The 22,918-nt window shown below is 41.2% G+C and overlaps 1 protein-coding gene across 1 annotated transcript; it reads left to right on the forward strand.

Annotated features, from left to right (window-relative positions):
* Positions 1-981: 981 nt before the first annotated feature.
* On the forward strand, positions 982-18,014 carry mmp15a (matrix metallopeptidase 15a). Its single transcript, XM_049573093.1, has 10 exons — positions 982-1,776; positions 3,620-3,768; positions 5,028-5,150; positions 5,243-5,565; positions 6,329-6,490; positions 10,637-11,052; positions 11,308-11,446; positions 13,255-13,405; positions 13,787-13,902; positions 16,505-18,014. The coding sequence occupies exons 1-10, from the start codon at positions 1,648-1,650 to the stop codon at positions 16,978-16,980; spliced, it is 2,184 nt and encodes a 727-aa protein (XP_049429050.1). The 5' UTR covers positions 982-1,647; the 3' UTR covers positions 16,981-18,014.
* Positions 18,015-22,918: the final 4,904 nt, after the last annotated feature.

Below are 22,918 nucleotides of genomic sequence, written 5' to 3' on the forward strand. Positions count from 1 at the left end.
AAGTCATACAAAGTCAAGTTCCATTGCTGTCTGCTGACCACAGTGTATTTTGTTTAATAGACTGAAAAATATATGTCTGGGAACATTTGCATGTAAATTGATAAAAGCAACAATATGGCTGTAAATCGTCAAAGTCTACTTGCTTTTACTGGATTCTATCTCTGCTGCTGCTAAGCCACACAAATATTTAATATTAGAAGGAACAGTATTTCAAGATTTCCTTAGAGGTAGAATGTAGTTTTGTATAACATACTCTATATAGCGCTGAAATACAACAGAAAATCAAACAATGATTTATGTTATAGTGTAATATATAGCAGGATATGTAAATCATTCCAGCAGACAAACAATGGAAAGAAGAGTAGTATATTAAAAAAGATTTTAAGAGCTCTGTAAACCTTTAAATCCTGCAGCATGAGGACAGAAGAACATTTCTCCTGAGAGGCAAAAATATGCATTACCTTAAATATTATGTAACACACAGCATCCCAAATATTAATATATCCCATGGACCATCCCAAATTCATTACACAGCACCTAAACAGGGTTTAAAGGCAGATTAAACATGAAGAACAATGTGTCATAGCAGGAAAATCACAGGTGTAACTTCAGTACTTATTGTGGTATTGTGCATGCTGACTCACTGTCCTGTACTGAATTAAACTCAGCTATCATCTGCTACAACAAGGCAATATGACAGTTGTGTTGTCTTGTATAATGTATGCCAACTATTAAATGTAAGTACAAGCTTTAACACAAAGTTAGTGTTGCCTGAGTTCATGTATAGCATTTAAAAAGCACCGGTGAGGATGCTGGATCAAATGAAATGCTTTCACACATTAAAAGAAACGTGCTTCTTAGTCCATAAACAGCAGCAGCTCCTGTGTGACTGTAGTGTCCTATAGGACCAGCAGGTGGCGCACTGACCCTGTGCTGCAGGTCTGCTGTGTGAGGAGGGAGGAGGGCCTTCTCATGAAATCATTAGAAATCTTTTATAGACAGCTGTTTGATGGTGCTCTCAAATATGTACACAACGCGTTTCCCTTCAGATTAAACCGGAGTTAATGTCGGAGAGGTTTGTTGGGGACACACAGCGCAGGTGAAATTTAAAACCCTGGTACGTGGTTGTCTGAAGATTTTTAGTCGTGCGCAACTTTACGCAGCAAGTTCAGAAACTTTTTAATTTAAGAAGAGACATTTTTGTGTGCTTACTAGTGAGCCGTGTTTGCACTAAGTGGAAGGAGACTTTTTGCAGGACTTCTTCTTTGTAGCTCCCTGCTGCTGATCAGCCATTGTGGACGTCGGAAGGGGGCAAGGTCTAGTTTATATGCCCGCTGGCTACAGTGTGAGCTGCATGCATGAAAGGAGCTGCTGTATGAGCCATGAGGCTGCTGGACCGGGACATATCGGACTGCCTGCGGCCGGGATTGGATTAATACCATCTTGATTCAAGTGTTTTTTTCCCGACGGTTTGTAAATGCACCTTTATTTGCGCAAAATAGTTGGTGGCATGTTGCAATTCCAAAAATGAGCAGATAGCTGACTTTGTTGCGGAGCTCAGAGGAGAATAAGACCGACAGCACTTTGTCCTGTATCCCTGCCGGCCGGAGGAAAGTTGTTTGGCTGTTTTCTGTCACCGCATCTTCCATGAAGATGATGAAGATGGCATCCAAACAACCGTGGACTCAGATCATTATCACATTATCTTCCTTATTGTCCCTGATCCTGTGCAGCACGGCCACAGATGTCCCAGAGGAAGAAGGCGTCAATGCTGAGGTACAGTAGCATCGGTGGGTCAGGGGACAGACCTCATTTTACATGTAGAAAGTCACAGTATTCAATTTTTATTATTTGTAAATAGTTTATGAAATAACAGTTATCATAATAAGTGTCTTAAAGGAAATCCTGTTTGCAGCTTGTGGAAATTTAGCTCTCCATAAAAAGGTTATAAGTTCAAATCTTCATGTTTGTTTTGGTAAAATGCATCAGCATCAGGTGTGCTGTTGAACTGCAGGGATGTCACCTGACCTTTTGACCTTGTGCCACAAGTGTGTGTGTTGTGTTACAAGGTAGAGTTCATTTTAAGGTTAAAAATAATCCAGTATTATTGACTCTTGTTATTGAATCATATCGTGACGATCATATCCTGTTAAATACAACAGAATCCACATCAAAGCATTTAGCATTTATTAGCAGACTTTGTAATGAGAATATTAACTGTTTATAACACTATAACATAGTCGTACATTTAAAAGGACAGTGTAAGTGTTTTTAATGTATTTGTCGAATGTTACTTGTCTTATGAGACTTCCATAAACAGATAATGACAGTTCTGAAGAAAGCTAGTAAGTGGACTTTGAGTTCATGATGCCCTCATGAGTTTTTAACATGTTTTTGAACACTGTTAATATTTGTGTAAGTGTAAGCAGTTAATTACTGCTTTAAAACGCATTGTAATGATTGGTTTATGTGGATATCATAAAATTATAATTGGAAACTGTGCTATCAAATATTCACTATGTGTTTATACATCAGTTACAGATGGATGGAAGTTAAAGTTGTTGATGAATGCATTAATAAACATTTGAAAGTGTCTTTATATTTGTTTACAGTGGCAGTATAGTTTGTTATTTAGTGTCCATACCCTGATTATAGATGCCTAATAGGGAGGCTACCATCAGTGAGCAACCTGTTTATAAAGAAGTAAAGAAAAAAGATTTTGATTTACATGTGTAAAAAGCCTGTGTTGTGGTTTATATAGACATCAGAATATCATATATATATGATTTCAGGTATGACTTACAGAGGTTTTGCTTCTCTTCCTTCATGTTCCCCAGGCACTCATGTGAAAAAGCTCACTAATGTTGGGACTTGTCATGCTATGCAGAAATTTTTCTAAGGATTTTCTCTGTCTGAGTGTGTGCATGCATGATGTCTCTTTGTGTGTTTCATGTGTGTGTGTTTTGCCCCTGGCCTGTGTTCATCCTGTAAAGGCATGAAGGTATGAGTCCCATGATCCAACTGTGTGAGAGGGCCTGTGGAGTTGTTTTTTTTTATCTCTGCTGCCGAGGCTTCTAAAAGGGTAGAACTCCAAACTTGACAGAGGTTCAACCCCACACACACACACACACACACAGAGGCCTTCGTGCTGTTTGCCCGGCTACGTGGCTCTACACGCTCAATTTCACTGTCAGCAAACATGAAACAAAGAGGGGAAATTCAGCTCTGTCAGCATTTTACCATCATTTGAAGTACACACATGCAGAGTTTTTTGTTTGTTTTGTGTGCTAAAGTAGTGACATGCAGTTAAATTAATGTCCTTTAGTTTTCCTGTTTCCAGTTCTTCCTCTGTTTGCCTCTCCTCATCTTGGCTGTCAGTGAGGAGAGGGCGCAGGAATGAGAGAGCAGGAATGTCGTAATGTTAATGGAAGCCATCTGGTTTCTATCTCTACTTTCTCTTTTCTTTTAACTCCTCGGATGCTCTCTTCAGTCATTAGACAGTGGATTAGCGTTACAGTTGTAGCTGTCATACACATGAACACCATGCATCAGAAATGGACACAAGTGTTCAGCAACTTTTACCAAGACTGATTCAGCAAAACTGACGTTCTCCTCACAGGCATGGCTTCGTAAGTTTGGCTACCTGTCACAGGCAAGCAGTCAGATGTCCACCATGCAGTCAGCTCAGATCCTGTCCAAAGCAATCAGCGACATGCAGCGCTTCTATGGCCTCGAGGTGACCGGAGAGATGGATCCTGCTACTGTTGTGTAAGCCCCACATTGTTCTGTATCAGTGCAATAACATGTGACATAACTTACCATTTCTGTGCAGTGACCACAAAGTGAACCCAGTGATCTTGCGGGATGTAGGAATTTATGTGGCATTTATTTGCATTTTTAAAAAATTAAGTTTCTCATTATTTATGTTTTGTATGGTATAGATGGAACAATACATGGCCACAGATTTCAGTTTGTCATCTGAGATCTCTGAGCAACAAACCTTAACTCAGCAACCAAGCATGCTGAAGCAATTTGTTTAAGAGCACTGGCTTTTCCCCATCACATCATAACATTGTCACATTAATGTGTCCGCATCACCAGGGGCTGCTGAAACACTGCCAGCTTGACTTTTTATGCCCATAAGGTTCGGGTTAAAGTTTAATTTAGCTTATATCACACTGTGATTAATGAGGTTAGTCAGTCTATTGTGTCATATCCTCACATTCAGCTGTGACCTTGAGCTCCTTTATTAGACCTTTGTTCTCAGTGTACAGTGACTGTGAGCTTTATGGAAAAATAACAAGGTCTTTAAGGAAGAGTTTGACAGTTTGGGAAATACGCCTTCTTGCTGAGATTGATACCACTGCCATGTCTATAGGCTAACTATAAAGCTAACAGCAGAAGCAGGTTAGCTTAACCTTGCATAAAGATAGGAGAAGCAGCTAGCTTAGCTCAGTGCAAAGGTAACAATATCAACAAACACATCACTAATTAACATTTAATATCTTGTTTGTTTATTCCACACAAAAACTGAAGCATAAAAAAGACACATTTGCAGATTTTGTTACCTTAGGACTGAGCGAGGCTAGCTGTTTCCTCTTGTTTCCAGTTTTTGTGCTAAGCTAAGCTAACCGGCTACTGGCTGTAGCTTCATATTTGCAGTAGGCCTACAGTTATTTCATGAATCTTCTCATCTAACTCTTGACAGAAATTGAATAACTGTATTAAAATGTCAAACTATTCCTTCAACATGACAAATGGATTTTCATCTTGTGGTTTTGGCCTTTTCACATCTTCAGTTTTCAGAGATGTTGCACTAAAGTCCTGGCTGAAAAAATCCTTTCAGATTTGTGAGGAGTCTGGAAAAGAGATTAGGAATTACCATTCATAAAAGTCAAAGCATACAGTATAAAGGCTGAGCTGATGGCCTTGAGAAAACAGTCATTATATTACCTGTGCAAGCTGCATTTTGTAGTACTTTTTTCGTAATGTAGTTTGTGTGTGTGTGTGTGTGTGTGTGTGTGTAGGGCCATGCGTCGGCCTCGCTGCGGCCTTCCAGACAGAAAAGCGGATGAGTTGGATGAAGGAGCAAGGAAGAAACGCTACGCTCTCACTGGACAGCACTGGGGCAAAGATCACATCACTTACAGGTTTATAGCACTGAGATGTACAAGTAAGACAACAACAGAGCAGAATGTTTAAAATACCAACTCTAACATGCTTTTTCTTTTTTATATTCCAGTATAATGAACCAACACATCCCCTCTTCGCTGGGCGAAGAGCAGACATACAATGCTATCCGTAAGGCCTTTGACACGTGGCGACGGGTCACGCCGCTCACCTTTGAGGAGTTACCTGCTGAAAACAACATCAGCACCAACAGCAGCCAGGCAGACCTCGCTGACATCCTGTTGTTGTTTGCCTCTGGTTTCCACGGTGACATGTCATTGTTTGATGGCGAGGGAGGGTCACTGGCTCACGCCTACTATCCCGGACCAGGGATAGGTGGGGATACACACTTTGATGCTGATGAGCCTTGGACACTGGACAACCAAAACCCTGAAGGTTAGTGAGTTGATTCTTCTTCTTCTTCTTCTTCTTCTTCTTCTTCTTCTTGTGGCAAATGAACCTGTGATTTTCTTGTAATGAGATAGTCTCTTTAATCATTCGCTGTGATCATCCGTAGTCCTCCCTTTCCTGGTCAATTGGGCTGCAGTCTGAAAGGCTCACTGGGTATATGTTGATGACAAAAAATAAGATTTCTTTGTCAACTTGCTGTGATGCCGTACAAATAAAATCTAGTCAGCTGATTAGCTTGTTAAATAATGTATTAGCCTAATTTAATTTAAATGTATTCCTCATGTCGTGATTTGCAAAATGGTGAAACAGCTCTTCTTGTTTGATTCAGAAACGTTCCTCGTTGTACAACAAAGTGCCTCTTTGATTCATCTATGATATTTACTGTAGGTTTGTTTAATCTAGTGAGTATCAGTGGGTGGTCTTGTGTGATCACTTGTAATGTTTGTCTGAGTTTAGGGACTAGTTTTTCAAAAGAACTTTGTCTTGATGAGAAGTACCAGCCACTGCTGCTGATCATTGCACAGAAGCCACAGTTGAAAGAGTCTTGGTTTTCAATCAGCACCACCTCTGGTTTGCTGCAATAGATGGGTGACTGCGTTTTTCAGCATGTCAAATACAGCAAACTCTGTTTGCAGTGTGCTTTTTTTCCAATTGACATGTATTTTTAATAGAAATCACAACGCTTGACATATATACATATATATATATATGTATGAAAATGCTAAAAGTGTCACTGTCTGTCTTGCAGGTATAGACCTCTTCCTGGTTGCAGTCCATGAGCTTGGTCATGCTTTGGGTATGGAGCACTCAGATAACCCCAGTGCCATAATGGCGCCTTTCTACCAGTGGATTCACACACACAATTTCACGCTACATGAGGATGACATCAAAGGAATACAGTACATATATGGTAAGAAGCACACCCTTGTAATGATACACCTATTGACATCACTGTGTTTATTTATGTTTTCAACAATATTTATTTAAAGGGGACGTATTGTGCTCATTTTCAGGTTCATACTCGGGTTTTGGGTTTCTACCAGAACACGCTGACATACTTAAATGGTCATACAGTCTGTGCTGGAACACCTGTATTCAACCTCTGTCTGAGACACTTTAGTGCCTGTCTCTTTAAGACCTGCTCCAGATAAAGCCTGGTCTGCTCTGATTGGTCAGTGTTTCTTGTGCATTTCAGAGTCTCTGTCGGAAATTACCATTACAGAGAATAGACATATAACATATGATAGCAGGAATATGATACAGCGATCATCGGGAGCCAAGATTACACATTTCCATGACGTTAGCGTGTAGCTACATGTAGCAGTGTATAGTATGTAATGTACACGCTTGCAGTAGCGTGCCTGGAGCAGATGACCATAAAAAAAAAAATCTGTTGCAAGCTGACATCAGCTTGTCTCAGAATTAGAATCAAACCTGGGAAACAGAGTATTCAGAATGGGCTGAAGTCTGAAGTTTGAGCTCACATGGATCACTTCTACATATGTTTACCTCATTATTTGAAACTTTGACCACATTTGATATGAACATTCAACACTATAAACACTGTATATGTAAACAGAAAATAAGGAAAAGCGTGATATGTCCCAACCATGACATATCTAAAATGTATCCACAACTAAAACGCTATCACCCTTGTCAACAAAACTGGATTTTTATCATCTTCCAGCTCTTGCAGGGACACTCAGAACAAAACTGTGAATGTTTTTGATGTTTTGACTGCAGTCTCAGACTGCTGTGGCTCTGAAATCACTGTGAGGTTGAAGTGCAGATGGTCAGCTGTAATTTGAGGTTTTATCGCACTCGTATCACATCTAGACACTCGTCAAAAGAAGACAAGAAGCCTTGCAAAGAAGCTTTGTGTGCGCACACACACACACACACACACACACACACACACACACAGCCAAACCTCGCTCCAAACAGCATATCATGCATGCCGTTATGATGTTCTCAGGCTTTCCCTGCATGAATGGATGGCATTGTTATTTACTGACAGATGACATCTTTGTGTTTGTGCGCGTGTGTGTGTGTGTGTGTGTGTGTGTGTGCGTGTATTTGCATGTTGGCTAGAGAAAGTGTGTGTATTAGTGTGTACTGCATGTACAATATGTGTTGGTGTGCTTCTGCTGCAGCCCTGTTATAAGAGCTGTAATTACAGGCCCAAATACTCATTTGTCGCCTCTTAAACTGCCGACATAGATTCATAACAGACATTGTTTACACTAAATGACTGATTTATCATTTCTGCAGACAAAAATAAGTATTTTCTGCAAGGTTCATGTTCTTTCTTTTGTTTGTTTTGTCCTGGTGTCTGGTATCACATAACAGATAAAAAATCTAATTCAGTTTGGGAATGCTGTCTATGGTTTTAGTTTGCCCTGAAAACCCCCAGTCTTTCCATACCCACACAATTCTGGCCTATTGATACGCCTACACTGAACATTTTCACCAGAGTAAACTAGAGCTTTGGCAAACTGGATCCTGCTGCTGTAAATACTATAAGGTAAATGTTTGCCTGAAATTATACAGTAGTTCACTTTATCACACAGATCTGAAGGACTGTGCTAGAGAAAGGCTCTGATTGCATCTGAAAAAAGGATCTGAAGGGTTTAAATAGAGACTTACACAGCATAAACTTTGATGCTCGGAATAAACATTTGGGTTCCTTTGTAGAGGCTTTTATGTGAGAGACCGGTAGCTTTGCCTCCCAGGTCAGTTTTTCCTCACCAGCTACTCATCTGTTGACTTAAATCTTAACTATTTCGGTGAGAGACTTTGAGTCTTATAAGTGTTACCAAATACTTACTTACTATACACCAATACTGCTGTAACCAGGGCTGCACAATATATTGTTTTTTTATTGTCATCGTGATGTCAACACATCGTGAAAGACTGGGATATTGCACTTTGAATATACCAGTAACAACATCTTAAATTACATTCTGTCTGTATGTGCTGTTTTGTCTGATATGCGCCGTGCTGTTAACTTTCACGCCAATCAGAAAGAGCCCCTGCCATTAGGCAACGTCTCATTGGACAGAATCTACACACATGTGAATGAGGTTTATCAGACTAGTGCTGCCTTACTACAGGAGGAAAGTGTGGCAAGATGGGTGCAAACAAAAGTGTGAATGCTTAAATAAATACCCCGTCCTCCATCTGGCAATATTTTGGATACAGGAGAGACGACGTGGCACAAGCACAGGTACTGTGTCTGCCTGGGCAAACTTTATGACCTGTTTATTCATTGCAAGTCGTATTGTTTTTGTGATATTCAACAATGTTATCACATATTTTCCTCATGTTGCACAGCCCTAGGTGTTAGTCTGTGTGTAAAATGAAGCATCTAACATAAGGGAAGGTTTAAAATGATTTATAGATATAGTTAAATCTTATTTCCTCATTTACTTTAAAGCTGCACTAATCAATGTTTTTATATCAACAATGGATAAAATAACATTGCCAACTCGGATTTCACCCCAGCTCCTTGCAGCATTTTAGCCTCTTTCAGCACATTGTTTTGATTTTACGGCCTGCAGCTTTTTTCTTTTGGTTCATTCTCATCGGTGTCTTTTTTGACCATAACAGGCAGCTGTTTTCAGCTCACATGCTTTAACAATCCACCGTGCACTACCTGCCCAGCACCAAGCAGCCAAAGCCAACCTTTTGCTAATATGTTTGCCAAAAATACTTTATAAGGTAATGATATGTTGATGTTGTGTTTACAGCTTGCTCTGCTGCTCCCAATGGCCAAAAAAAGTTAAGATAGGACAGTATTTTTGTAACATAAACAGAACTGCCTGTGTCCATGGAGGTGGTTTCCTTCATGGACACAATTCCACTCTGGGCAGCTGGTAAGAGTTGTTTTTTGTCCTGTGATGAAAGTAGCCAACTAATAGGTCTTTCATCAGGCAGTGAGCTTTCCATGGCTCTAAAACACAGTATACTGTATACTAAGGGAGAGTCCATTGTGTGTGAGAGGAAAATAAGACACAGAATCAAACAAAGATTTGAGAACACACATAAGACACTGAACTCAATTGAAAAAAAAAAATAATGATGTGCTGCACATTGGTTTTGGTGACACCAACATTAGCCAAGTAGCTAACGAGATGCTACATTAACAGAGGCTTCTAGCCCACAAAGAGATTGGTGATAAAAAGCACAACACTCACCAGCAACATATAGTGTCCGCAAACCGATCTGCTCCCAAAACATGAGCTTTTCTGTCTTCGTCGTGACAGTAGACAGTAGCCTAGCTAAAGCAGCAGTGATGCCACCGGCGTCAAGTGACTTTCAGCTTCAAGTACTCAGAGCGGCCGCACAATAAAGGCGCTCTGAAAAAAGTGGGTGCAGCACTTTTTCCTCTAGGCAGCTGTATACACTCACTCCTTACTGAGAATATTTGAAAAAAGATGCCAGTGCTGAGAAAAAACGCTACGTGTAACATAATTTACAGACTGTTGTATTGCCTTTAATGCTGCGTAAAAACGCTGGAAAAAGAGACTTGTTTACATCCAGTGTCAGTCGACTGTACTGCAGGTTAAAATGTTGCAAATACTGAATTTCTCCACATACTGATAGCTGAGTCACATCAACCCTCATATATTCCAAGCAGTATTTTTGGCTCAGTGTAACATAATACGTCTTCAAGCCCATCAGCTGTCCGTACTCATTACATAACTGGCTGTATCTGTGTGTTTTCTTCTCTTAGCAACCAGCAGGGTTGAATTTTCCAAAGAGCAGCAGCACAGTTGCAGTCAGTCAAGTGGCCTTATGGTCGCTGCACATAACGGAAAATTAGGTTCTCTTTGTGTGAGGGAGAGATAGAGAGGACACAAGGGAAAGGGAGGAGAGTCTAAAAGAAATGATTGATGTCTCATGCCACACAGACGGGCTGGAAGAATGTATTTCATTTCAGAGGGAAGTTGTTTTTGCATTTTCCATAAAAATACAAGAGGAAAAACAAACCATCTAAACTGTGGAAGTTTCTCTTTCTCATTCTGAGCCCAAGCTCTCCATCTTTCATTCTCAGGTCCCCCTCTCCCCACTAATGCTCCACCCACTTCTCCTCCTGCCCCTGACGACGAGCCCAATGATGACTCCCCCATCTCCCCACCTGAAGATGAACCCACCACTTCTCCCACCGACCCCCCACCTGAATCACCAGACCCGACCGGCAGCAGCCCACGACCCCCAGCCCAGCCAGAGACAAGCCCCACGCCTACCTCACCTCCCGTCCTCCCAACCACCACCACTACCACCGTCTCCCAGCCTGAGCCAGAACCTGTCACCCCACACGTTAGAAAGGATGCCCCCCCTCCTCCCCCACCTACTCGGCCCCCTGCTCCTCCCCGACCCCCAAAGGTGCCAGGCAACCAGCCCCCCAATATCTGTGATGGGGACTTTGACACGGTGACCATGCTGAGGGGGGAGATGTTTGTTTTCAAGGTGAGATGTAAAGAATTATTGATCATATTTGTGCATTGTACAATTAAATGGGTTGCTTCAGATCAGACAGCAATAATTTTCCACATGCTGTTGGTGTTTTTACAACCCCTGACCTCCATTAAAAGGACATGTATAAATCTGTGAACTAACACGACCCCGCTTAGAGTCCAAACAACATTCAGGTCATGCAAGGGGAACTGAATAATAAATAATCTTGATGAAAGATAAACATCATTATTTTACTTCCCTGTGCAGGGCCGCTGGTTCTGGCGTGTGAGAAGGAACCGTGTCTTAGATAACTACCCCATGCCGATATCTGTCTTCTGGATCGGCCTGCCTAGCGACATCGACGCAGCCTACGAGCGCCACGATGGCAAGTTTGTCTTCTTTAAAGGTATGCCAAAGCTGTTTATTACCAATAAAAGCTGTCACTTCGATAACACAGCGGCCACATGTTGAGCAGACTGTGTTGTGTTACGTCAAACCCTTCTTGGAAGATCACGCAGAGGTTTATTTTATGGTTTAGTGCCTTGCTTAAGGGCACAGCAAGCGGCTGGTTAGTTTCCGTAGTTTTCTCAGCTATTTTCCCCCCTGAGCAAAGCTGAAGCCAGCGTGGAGCTGTTAAAGAGTGTGTTCCATAAATATAAAATTGGGAGTGAAACACAAATCTGCGCTTTGATTTGAACCAGTCAGACTGAAAGGAAACAGCGCAAACTCAGCAATTTTCTTTTCCTCACACAATGTGATTTATGAGGATATGGTAATAATTCAACACAGCTATAACTCGCAGTATCTGGCACATTCACGCACGGAAATATAACACTGGAAGTTATGTGAACAGGAAAATAATGATTTACTGTTTAAACATTGTGACAATATGGCGGCAGGTGGAGACTATTGAGCCTGTGTGTCTTTGCATGTGTGTGTAACTGCATCACAGAGTTCGTGTGTGTATTAGTGTGTGTCGCTGAGCTCATTGGCTGTCTTGAATGAGGCCTGTGCATCGTGGCGGCTGTTGCTTGCCCAGTATGACACTCTCGCCCCAGCTGAGCTCCAATAGGCCTCATGAGAGAGGTGGAGGATTGCATCAGCCTTCTCTGCAGTGCACTGCTCCAGATGTGAACAGCTGCAGAGCTTTCACTTTTACAGTAAGTTTTTGTCATGCATTTTCAGGATTGTCTGAGAGTTTGATCAGTTTGTTTTTTTACTCTCAGTTAAAGGTCTAGTGTGTAGGTTTTTGGGGTATCTATTGGAAAAAATCGTATATGATATCCAGAACTATGTTTTTATTTGTTTATAATCATCTGAAACTAAGAATTCTTGTACCATAGAATGAGCTACGGGGTGAGTCCTCCTCCATGGAGTCCATCATGTTGTTCTACAGTAACCCAGAATAGACAAACCAAGCAGTGGCTTGTGTTTTCGCATCTGCCACCATAGTTCTCCTACACACTTTGCAAATGGGAGAAGTTACAGTTCTGCAACATCACTGCTGAATGCCACTAAATCCTACAAACTAGACCTTTAAAGGGTTTGAGTTTTTTCGTATCTGAATGGTGCATGGAAGGATAGAGGATGCTGCACGGATTGTAAAGCCCCTTGAGGCAAATTTGAGATTGTGGACTATATAAAGAAAACTGACCTGACTCAATTTACACTCATTAACATCTGTTGTCTTTTCTGGTCATGTTCTTGAGAGGTTGAAAAGCTCCACAAGTTGATTTTGAGGAACACATTTTCTGCATCAAAACCTGCAGAAATGTTGCCCAAATGGATCCAAAATACTGTACTAGACATAACATCATAACAAAACATTTAAAACAGCATTTCAAAGTAAGTGTGCACCAATTAGTAGAAGCCCTGTGCACAATCTTTGCTGTTAAAGTTCAGTACAGTATGTTGCAATTCAGCAGTGCCCTGGCAGTGGAGGTGGAAAGTGGTTGAAAAGTGTGTCCAAAGGTTAAGGTTAGAGGAGAAATTGGCTCTCACATGAGGGAACCTTGGAAAATAAGTGTTATGCCTACCATTTCTACCTTGCCTGTCCCTCTACTTTTCTTCTGGAGTGAGTAAACCCCATGGCATATTCCACATGTTCTGGCCATCGCTTTTTCTCCCTGCTTTTCTTCTCATTATGTCTCTCACACTCTCCTCTCTCTTAGCCAGATATAAACTGTTACAAAACTATGCTTTTGCTCCCTGCAGATGATAGATACTGGGTATTCAGGGAGGCTGACGTGCTGCCAGGATACCCGCAACCCTTATATGAGTACGGACGAGGAGTTCCTGCACACAAGATTGACACAGCGATCTGGTGGGAGCCCAATGGATACACATACTTCTTCAGTGGGGACAGGTACAGTATCAGATAGACACAGATACATGCAACAAGGTTTTAGCACATTCATTCTGACTTTCTCTTTGCAGAGTAGGCATGAGCTGTTCCTGTTGTTGCGGTGCAGCCAAAAACTCATGTAAATACATGTTAAAATGAAGAACAGTAAACAGAAGGGACCTGCTTTCTCTGGAGCTGCACCCACTGGTCAAACCGCTTGTGTCTTGATTTAACACAACCCTCTTCTCCCCTCTTCTGTTCTGGACAGACATTCACATTTATGGGGCTGGCCTCACCTCTGTGGTCCAGCCAAAAATAATATTACCATCCATATCTAAAACAGACACTGTATTTTGTGTGAATCTCTACGTGCCTTAATACATATTTATTGTCTGTGTCCAGATACTGGCGATACAATGAGGAGACCCGGTCTACAGATCGCGACTTCCCCAAGCCAAACAGCAGATGGGGCAACATCCCTAACTCACCTAAGGGAGCCTTCCTCAGCGATGACGGCGGTAAATAATGACTTTCAATAAAGCAAATTTATTTGGAGGAAGGGAGCAGCTTCTGTGCTATGAGAGTCACAGCAGACACCAAAAGCTGCACATACAGTGTTGAAAACAGGGGAACAGCATGAGTGAGGAGAGGTGGAGGGAGAGAAAGTATGAAAGGTTAGAGGGGTGAAATTGGGTGTGTAGAGGACAGAGAGGGAAAAAATTACATTTGAGACCAGTTAGGCTGGAGCAAGTAGAGCAGAGAGAAGGGTGAGGGGATGAGAGGGAGTGAAAGGAGGAATGAGAGCTCTGGTTTTGAGGGTTGGCCTGTCCTTCCTTTGGAAATTAGATTTGTGGCAGAGCTGCTCTAAATGCACTCCGTAACAGTCAGATCTCATCTCCACCCAAACTGCTCTTATGTCTCTGCACAAGCCTGGTTTGCACTACAGAGCTACATTTACACCCAGAAATTGTATGTAGTTTTTTTTTTTTTTTTTTTTTGCATCGAATTGCCAAATCTTAATGCATGTGTGCAACACATATTAACACATTTTATATATAGTCTAGTGTTATACTTATCAGAATCAGCCCTGGCTCTGCAGAAGCCCATGTGGTGCAAAAATGTGGGGGAATGTTGGGGGAGTGCAAACACTAAACTGGTCCCTGAAGAAACATTCCTGAGTCTGCTTTTTGTTTGCACAAACACTGAACTTAGATTTACCTTGTCGAGAGAAATGGCGAAGTAAATGAGACAGCCTTTACAAATGAAGTGAGGTCTGAAGTCTGTCACTTTTATGGGCTCAGTTTCAAACTTTGCTTCCATTAATATCTGCATCGATCCTTGAATTTTATTTTCCTCAAACAAAGTTAATCAAAGTGACTGATGTATGGCTGGGCACTGTATTAATACTATATTGATACTGTGATAGGAGACTAGATATCGCCTTAGATTTTGGATATCATCAAGTGCTGTCTTTTCCTGGTTTTAAAGGCTGCATTACAGTAAAAGTGATGTCATTTTCTGAACTTACCAGATTGTTCTAGCTGTTCTATTATTTGCACTTACCCACTTAGTCATTATGTCCACATCACTGATCATTGATTATCAAAAATCTCATTTTGTTACTATATAAATATGTATGTTTTGTGAAAGCACCAAAAGTCAACCCTACATTTTCATGGCAATACAGTCTTTGCTGTGTTTAGGCATTTAATCAAACACTATTTCTCCAAACAGTTTGACATCTGGGGAAATACACTGTTTGACTTTCTTGCAGAGAGTTAAATGAGAAGATTGATATCACTCTCATGTCTGTGCAGTAAATACAAAGCTACAGCCAGGAGACAATTAGCTTAGCTTAGCTTAGCTTACCATACAGACTGGAAACAGATAGAGGTGTAATGATACAGCGAACTGGATCGATACATTGATTAAATTATCCAATGATCTAATATTGATGCAAAGTGAAATCACTGATCATATTGTTATCTTTAAAGGTCCAGTGTGTAGGATTTAGTGGCATCTAGCAGTGAGGTTGCAGAACTAAAACTTGCCAACTGTGCAGGAGAACAACAGCGGCTGACACGAATACACAAATGGACTCTAGAGCGATTGCATGGTTTGTCTGTTCTTGCCTACTGTAGAATAAGGTGGCAGCCTCTGTGGAAGAGGACCCAAAGTCACTGGTGAACCCATGTCCACCAAAGTTTTTTCTGAGGTCAGCGTGTTTATGCAATGCAACATGTTTACATCCGGGGATATTCCTTATCACGGCAGACACAACTAAAGCGTCACGGCTGAAAAAAGCTGCGCCTCCAAAGTGTTCTCAAATGCTCCCAGCTAGGCATTTCCTGAGGAGCGCCTGGCATTTTCAGCTGGGAAAAAAAGTCTTTGGTGGACACAGCCCATGAGTAATGAAAGCACGATTTTCATATTCTTTTGCCAATAGATGCCCTTAAATTTGACACACTGGACCTTATTATGCACCTTTATTTTGAAATTCCTATAGCACATCTGTGTCACCATTTCTGTTCAAGCACACCTCCTCTCTAAACATTAATACAGCTGCTGGCGGCATATTGCCAGGCAGACAATGGCAAGCAGCTAAGAAAAAGAAAATGAGGATTACTGATATCCTTTCATATCAATCGCAGAGCCCTAAATTGAATCAAAATCGCATCGTGGCAGACTTTGGGATCAGCAAATCACCTAGAACAAGGAGGTAGCCATTCTTTGTCCAAACATGTCATTTAAATCTCAGTGGAAAAGTGTATACGTGCAATTCCCAAAAAGTTGAAATACAACCAGAACAGGATCAAAAGCAAAAAAAAAAAAGATTTTTACTCACATTAGAAATAATTAAATAAAGCCTTTGGGCTGGTACAGGCAACTTCTGCCGCTACACTCACATGGCATAGTTCTCTCACTGATATCTGTCCTGTAGTCCGGCCCCTATTTAATTATTATTGTCACTCCCCACCTCCTGCTGCTCCAAGCTTGTGGACAATGACAAGGTCAGAGGTTAGACCGCAAATATCAACACTGTACATAAATATATTCACATACAAATCCATTGCATATGAGTTGGCTGACTTAAATATCTTTTATTTTCCTCTCATGCAGCTTACACCTATTTCTACAAAGGCACCAATTACTGGAGGTTTGACAACCGCAAGACAGAAGCAGAGAAAGGCTACCCTCGCTCCATCCTGAGGGACTTCATGGGCTGTATGGAAGCCCGTCACCCAAAGCCTGACACAGACACTGAGCAGGGACCAAGAGAGAAACCAATCAACCCTTCAGACCGAGGCAAAGATGAGCACAAAGAGCCGGACAGGGGCCGGGACAAAGACACGAATGCAGAGGAAGACCAAACCTCTAAGCCTGATGGCACGGAGGAGGAGGACAAAGAGGTGAACGTGGTCGTGACGGTGGCCGACAATGAATCAAAGGTCATGACCCTGGTGATGGTGATTGTTCCTCTGGTCCTCATCCTGTGCATCCTCATCCTAATCTACGCCATCCTCAGGACTCTACAGAACAAAGAGCCACCGAGGGCCTTGGTGCACTGCAAACGTTCGTTGCAGGACTGGGTGTGAGGCACAGAATTAGAAGAGATAGAGCGGGTATTCGTCATTTGTCTGGGACAGTTGTTGGTGTCGAAATTTGTACTTATGGTGCAGCGGGAAGAAGCTTTGACGCAGTACTAAAGTCTAAGAAAGCTGATGATGAGTCACCGTTTTGGGCCCCGTTCATTGTGAGGACTTTTATTGCTCATGTGAAATAATGCAAAAGTGGTAAAGACTGTGCCTGTGGAGCTACAGCGTACTTTTCCCCTCTACTGGCCTTGAAGTGTTTCTCCTGTGCCTCCCTTTGTGCCTTCTAAATGTCTGGAAAAATACCTCTGTTTCTTACACTAATCACATTTATTCCATCATAGCGTTAAAAGAAGACCCCTGTTCCTTAACATAATCACCTTTATACTATCACAGCATTTAAAAAATGATGTGTCAGCATCTACACGTGTCCTGGAAAAGACACGACACACTAGGAATGTCCGTTTCTATCCATTCTAATTGTACAGAGGGGGGACCGATGATTTATTTGTAGTATAAATGCAGACAAAGTCGATAATGCACATACATTTATATAGAAGCAGACACACTGTACATAAACACAAACATGAGTGCTTGTAGCTATAGAAACAACTTAAACAAATACACGCATTAATATGGACAAGTCTACTATGCTTGACTATGGTGCTTCAACAAACCTTGACGTTTTTCTGTGTTTAGAACTGATAATTTGCACTTTTGATTCTGTTTATTGTCGTCTTTGTTTTTGCTGAGGTTGCTTCGCTGCAAATATGTGTGTGTGTGTGTGTGTGTGTGTGTGTGTGTGTTAGTGCTTATGAAACACACACACACACACACACACACACACACACACACACACACACACACACACACACACACACAGAGCAGTAGCAAAAGAAGTTCATCCTCCGACCAGCGCAGGAATGTCAGACAGCTGTGTGCGTCCATGACCGCTCGTCTCCCACTGAGCCCATTATGTCTGCCCTACACACACACACACACACACACACACACACACACACACATGCACCGTCACATGATCTCCAAAAAAAAAAATCCCTAACTGCACTCAATCTGTGCATGCATGTCCACATATGCACACACACACATACACACACACACACACACATCAATGCATAGAGACCACTTACCCAAACAAAGGCACATAGAGTTTTTGCACACAGACACAAGGGCTCCAGCCTCCCCTCCTCCCACCACAGCCACGATAACTGTTCAGACTACACCACTAAAAACACAATCCCAGTGGAGACATATTGATATATGACCGGTGCCAGGGCTTGGATGAAATACAAGAGGGTGGGGATTTATTCACACTTAACGAGAAGAATCGAAAAGTGTTGTGGTATTTTACAAACTCTGTCCATCTCAGCTCGACCTGTGAAGAGTAAAACCATAGCAGCAGTAGCTGTCTTTTTGTATCTCCTCTTCTCTTTTTTTCATGCTAAAGCTAAACAGAGTTGAAGCTAATTAAGTATACAAGGGAGAAGCCTGCAGGCTAGAGAGGAATGGGTCAGGGTCTGGTTTCCATTAAGACCACATGCTGCTGATTTAGTAGTGTCAGGCATGAGGAGAGGGGGAGGTGGGGAGTTGGGGGAAAATGCAAAAAGAAAGAGGCATAAAAAAAATAGTAGTGGGGAGTAAGGGGGAAATAAGAGAGAATGAGATGATGAGGGAAAGAAAGAAAGTGGGAGAGGCATGGATTGAGGAGGGAAGAGGGAGAGCTCTGCCAGAATTTCCTTTCCACTTTTCTCTGGGAAAGGAGGAGCAAGAGAAAGAGAGAGGAAGGATCTCGGGGAGGGGCAGCGCTGGCGTTGTGCCTCCTGACCTAGATTGGGACACTAAAGTCCACTCCTCCTTTTCAAGTCTTCTTGTTTTTGCTCTGCTTGTTGTCATGAGCTGGAGATGACTTCCTCTGCGACCCCTCCTCCTTTCCTCGTCTGTCTTCCTCTCCACTTTTCCTTTTGTTTTTCAATTTTCAGTCTTTTGTTCTTTTTTTCTGTCTTGTTTCTGTTTCATTGCTGTGCCTTACCCCTCTTCTGTGCTCCCAGATGTATTAATTTTCTGCTCCACTCTTCTGGAAAGTGAGCTCAAGCATTTAAAAAGTACTTAATGCACAGAAACATCTGCAGAAAGTGTCCACTGAGCCTCCCACTATTTGTCTGTCTGTCTTTACCTTGCTTGTCTCTGTGTAAAGCCACTACTCACATGCTACAATCATTATCCTTCGCTTTAGGTTTGTGCCTTTATTCTGTTTTCATTGTGCCTTTTTTTCTGTGAATACTGGGGGGCATTTTTTTTTTACTATAAATAGCATGAGGGAAAGTTTTTTAAAACATCTTTTTTCCTTTTTTTACTCTACTTATTCTCATTTGTAGTTTTGTAAATTTTGTTTCTGTTCAGGTTTTCTGTAAGAACAGCAGTAGATTATTACGACGATGTTGATGCATGCAGGGCATGTTCTGTAAGGCCTGTGCACTCATGTGTAGAGTACGTTAAAGGTTTCACAATAAAATTCACAGGTAAAAGCAACACGGGTCATCTTTGCTGCAGTTTTTGGCTTTGTGTTATTGTAACCATACAAATAACAATGCAAATATCAGGTCCAAGGAGGTCATTCTACTTTTGGCCACAAGAGGGAACCCTTGCTTCTGAAATGTTGAAAACTATAATGTTCACAACTTTCAGTGCAACATACACACACAGGCAGTGATGATAAACTAAAGTCAAAGCACATACAAAATCACATCACAGTTGCAGTACTGAAAGGTACATTTACTCAGTGACATTGGTGCAGTTTAATTTTAATTCTTTTGTTCATACAGTTCATATATTTCACAGAGAAATGCTGTTCCCGATACATTTACTTACAGCTGTAGTGACTTGTTACTTTGCAGATTGAAGGAATATTTCACATCCCTATTTGTATGTTAATTACTCCCCTCATGTTACATCAAATATGTTAAGAAAACTTAAATGAATAGTCCAAAAACTGAGAAAATTTTTGATGAATTAAAGCCATGGGGGTTCACGATTTAGATCTGCAAAACTATATTAAAATAAAAACCTCTGATCAGATCTCATTCATCCAGTCGTATGTTTAGTACTTCCCAACACATGAATTTTCACTTACACTGTACAATTTAAAACACTTTGGTCATAAACAGTGTCACGCACAGACGAATAGCATGCCTGCAGGCATTATACTGCACAAGTTGTGTGAGAGTTTGAAAACAGATGTTTTGATAAAAAAATTTCATGTTAAATGCAGCCTCCATTTACTTAAATTCATCAAGAATTTCTCCCTTTTTGAATTCTTCGTTCATTGTGGAGGCATGTGAGAAAACAAAGTTTTCCTCACTAATTTAACTTAACATGGAGGTAGTAATTGATATACAGGTGGTCATTTAGGGGTAAAGTATTGCTTTAAGACTTGTCATCAAAACCACCTCAACTACTAGTCTTCTAATAAAAGTTATATAACAATATAACTCCCTCAAAGTGGGCAAATTTGCATAATAAGAATGTTATGCTTACTTTCTAATCATTGGTCTGTACTGTGTTTTTATGCAGGACTTTTCCTTGTAATAGAGTACTCTGACATTATGGTATCAATACCTTTCCTTAAGTAGAAGATCTGAGTACTCTAAACAGGTTGTTGTGTGTATGTGTGTGTGTGTGTGTGTGTGTGTGTGCACCTCCTTGCATGTCTTCATGTCAGAGGTAATCAGGATTAGCTTCCATCACAGATCATCCACTACAGCTTTGCCTCTGCATCTGCTTTCTCTTTCATCTACTATTTTTCTTTCTTTATTTCAAACCCAGACACCATATTTTCAATCTCCTCTATGAAAAATTATACATTTAACCAAAAATAAAGTGTGTTTATGCAATGTTTCCCCAGAGTTAGAGACCATTGTTCAGTCTGCAAACCTTGAGCTTCACTCGCTTCCTCTCCCTCTTCCTTTGCCCAAATTGTCCTTTGTCCTGTAGCCAGATGTTCAATTAGGATTGAGGCCACTATGGTCCAGCCAGGGGCCAAGGGTCTGTGTCATGGACCTGTTCTCCCAGCTTATCCCCTGCTGAGCTCATAATGGGATCTGCCTGCTTCCTCCTGCCTCATCAGTACCATAAACTGGTCTGTAGTGCCCATTCTCAAACACACCACCAGGCCTCACTGGATGTGGTGAGATCTATCTGTCTGACCTGCTGAATGTTTTTCCACTTGTCTGTGACTTTCTTATTAGCCACAGACCTACCTGTCTGTCTGTCAAACATATGTCTGTATGTACAGTTTATTATAACTGATGCTAGTACGGGTTGTTTGCTTGGATCCCCATAAACAGCAGTGTATTCTCTCATTGTTTCAGTACTACCCATTACACTAAATGTGCCACTTCCTGTTTACCCATCAGTCAGTTAATGAGGGCACTCTTGGATCCTGGGTAATCACTCCAAGGCATCATGCCATGCATCCCCTTTTCCTCTCCTCTCCTCTATCCATCATTAACTCAGTCCTCCTCCTCCTTCTCTTTTTTCTTTATCTTGTTTTCCACTGTTTGTCTTTATTTAATCCACCATGCCACCTTCCTCTCTCCATGTTCACTGTCACTGGACACCGGAAGTAAGCTATTCAGATCTTTCTTGTTTTAAGAATACTCTGTTACAAGTAGATGTCCTGCTATAAAAATCCCATTGGAAAATTGGCCCAGACTGGACCAAAAAAAATGCTTGTAACCACTAGTTTAATCAAGAACAATATATTGTATTATACGTTAAAGGTATCTTTCAGTATGCTAGCAACGTCGCTCTAGGGATGGCAACATTGGTCCACTAGCCTACTTGGTCCAAACTGAAACATCTTAGCAACTATTGGATACAACTTTGTTGTTTCATTCACTTAAATGTTGTGCCATCATCCGATAGAAATAATCTTTACCTGCCCAAATTTATGAGCAGCCTTTTGCTTTACCTTGTGTTCGGTGCTAACGCTAATTAGCAAATATTAGCATGATAACCATAGACTGGGATGCTAACACGAACATTAGCATGTTAGCACCATCATGTTAGCATTAGCATTTAGCTCAAACCGCTATGGCTATAGCCATGCTAACCACGGCTGATAAATTCTTACTCATACACTGACGTTAGCCTTGTTTTTGTGAAGTTTGAAAAGTAACTAACTAACATTATATAAAAGAAACGCTAACTAGTTCCGTATAGTTTATAAAGTACAGTACTTCCCTCTAAATATGTAGTAACATTATAGTAAAGTAGAAATTTACAGTAGCTGGAAACTGAACTAGGCTACTCAAGTGAAGTACCTCAAAATTGTATTTAGCCTACAGTGGCTACGTAAGTAATTGCAGCTACTTAATTACTTTCCACCAGAGACGGTTCAGAGAGCTACAATAGACCAACTTTGTTTCCACCTCTGCTGTTAAGCTTCTAAGGCCATACTTGAGATATGGATGGCTGCATTACACACAAATAGAAGAAAAGCTTTTCATAGCCATTTCTAATAAAGGTATGGTCTTCATACAGTTGTAGATCCAAGCCAGAAGTACATCATCAGAGCCCTGACCTGAGACTAACTAATAAGCTTTACCTCCCCCTGTCTCCTCCTGACTGTTATCTAGTCAAAAGGTTTATAGCTCATTGCTGGCCTGTCTGCAAGTGCCCCTGCGTCACTTGGGGATAAAACTATAATTAGGATGGGATGGGAGATAAGAGGGAACAGAGATGACAAGGTGTGGGGGATTCTAGCTGCCACATATTCAACAAGTGCATTGTGCATATAGTAAAACAAATTATCTTGTGTTTGAGACAGTATACATCACAAATAGGTCCTTTCTTTGGCAGTGAAGCGGAATGTAACACACTGAATATAAAATTTATGATCCAAATAGCAATGCTACAAATA

This window comes from Epinephelus fuscoguttatus, linkage group LG4, assembly GCF_011397635.1.
Source record: "Epinephelus fuscoguttatus linkage group LG4, E.fuscoguttatus.final_Chr_v1".
NCBI classification, from domain to species: Eukaryota; Metazoa; Chordata; class Actinopteri; order Perciformes; family Serranidae; genus Epinephelus; species Epinephelus fuscoguttatus.

Coding starts and splice junctions, on each gene's coding strand:
- mmp15a (XM_049573093.1), top strand. CDS start 1,648: ATGAAGATGATGAAGATGGCATCCAAACAACCGTGGACTCAGATCATT. Junction 5,566..6,328: donor GGACAACCAAAACCCTGAAG/GTTAGTGAGTTG, acceptor TCTGTCTTGCAG/GTATAGACCTCTTCCTGGTT. Junction 13,406..13,786: donor TACTTCTTCAGTGGGGACAG/GTACAGTATCAG, acceptor GTCTGTGTCCAG/ATACTGGCGATACAATGAGG.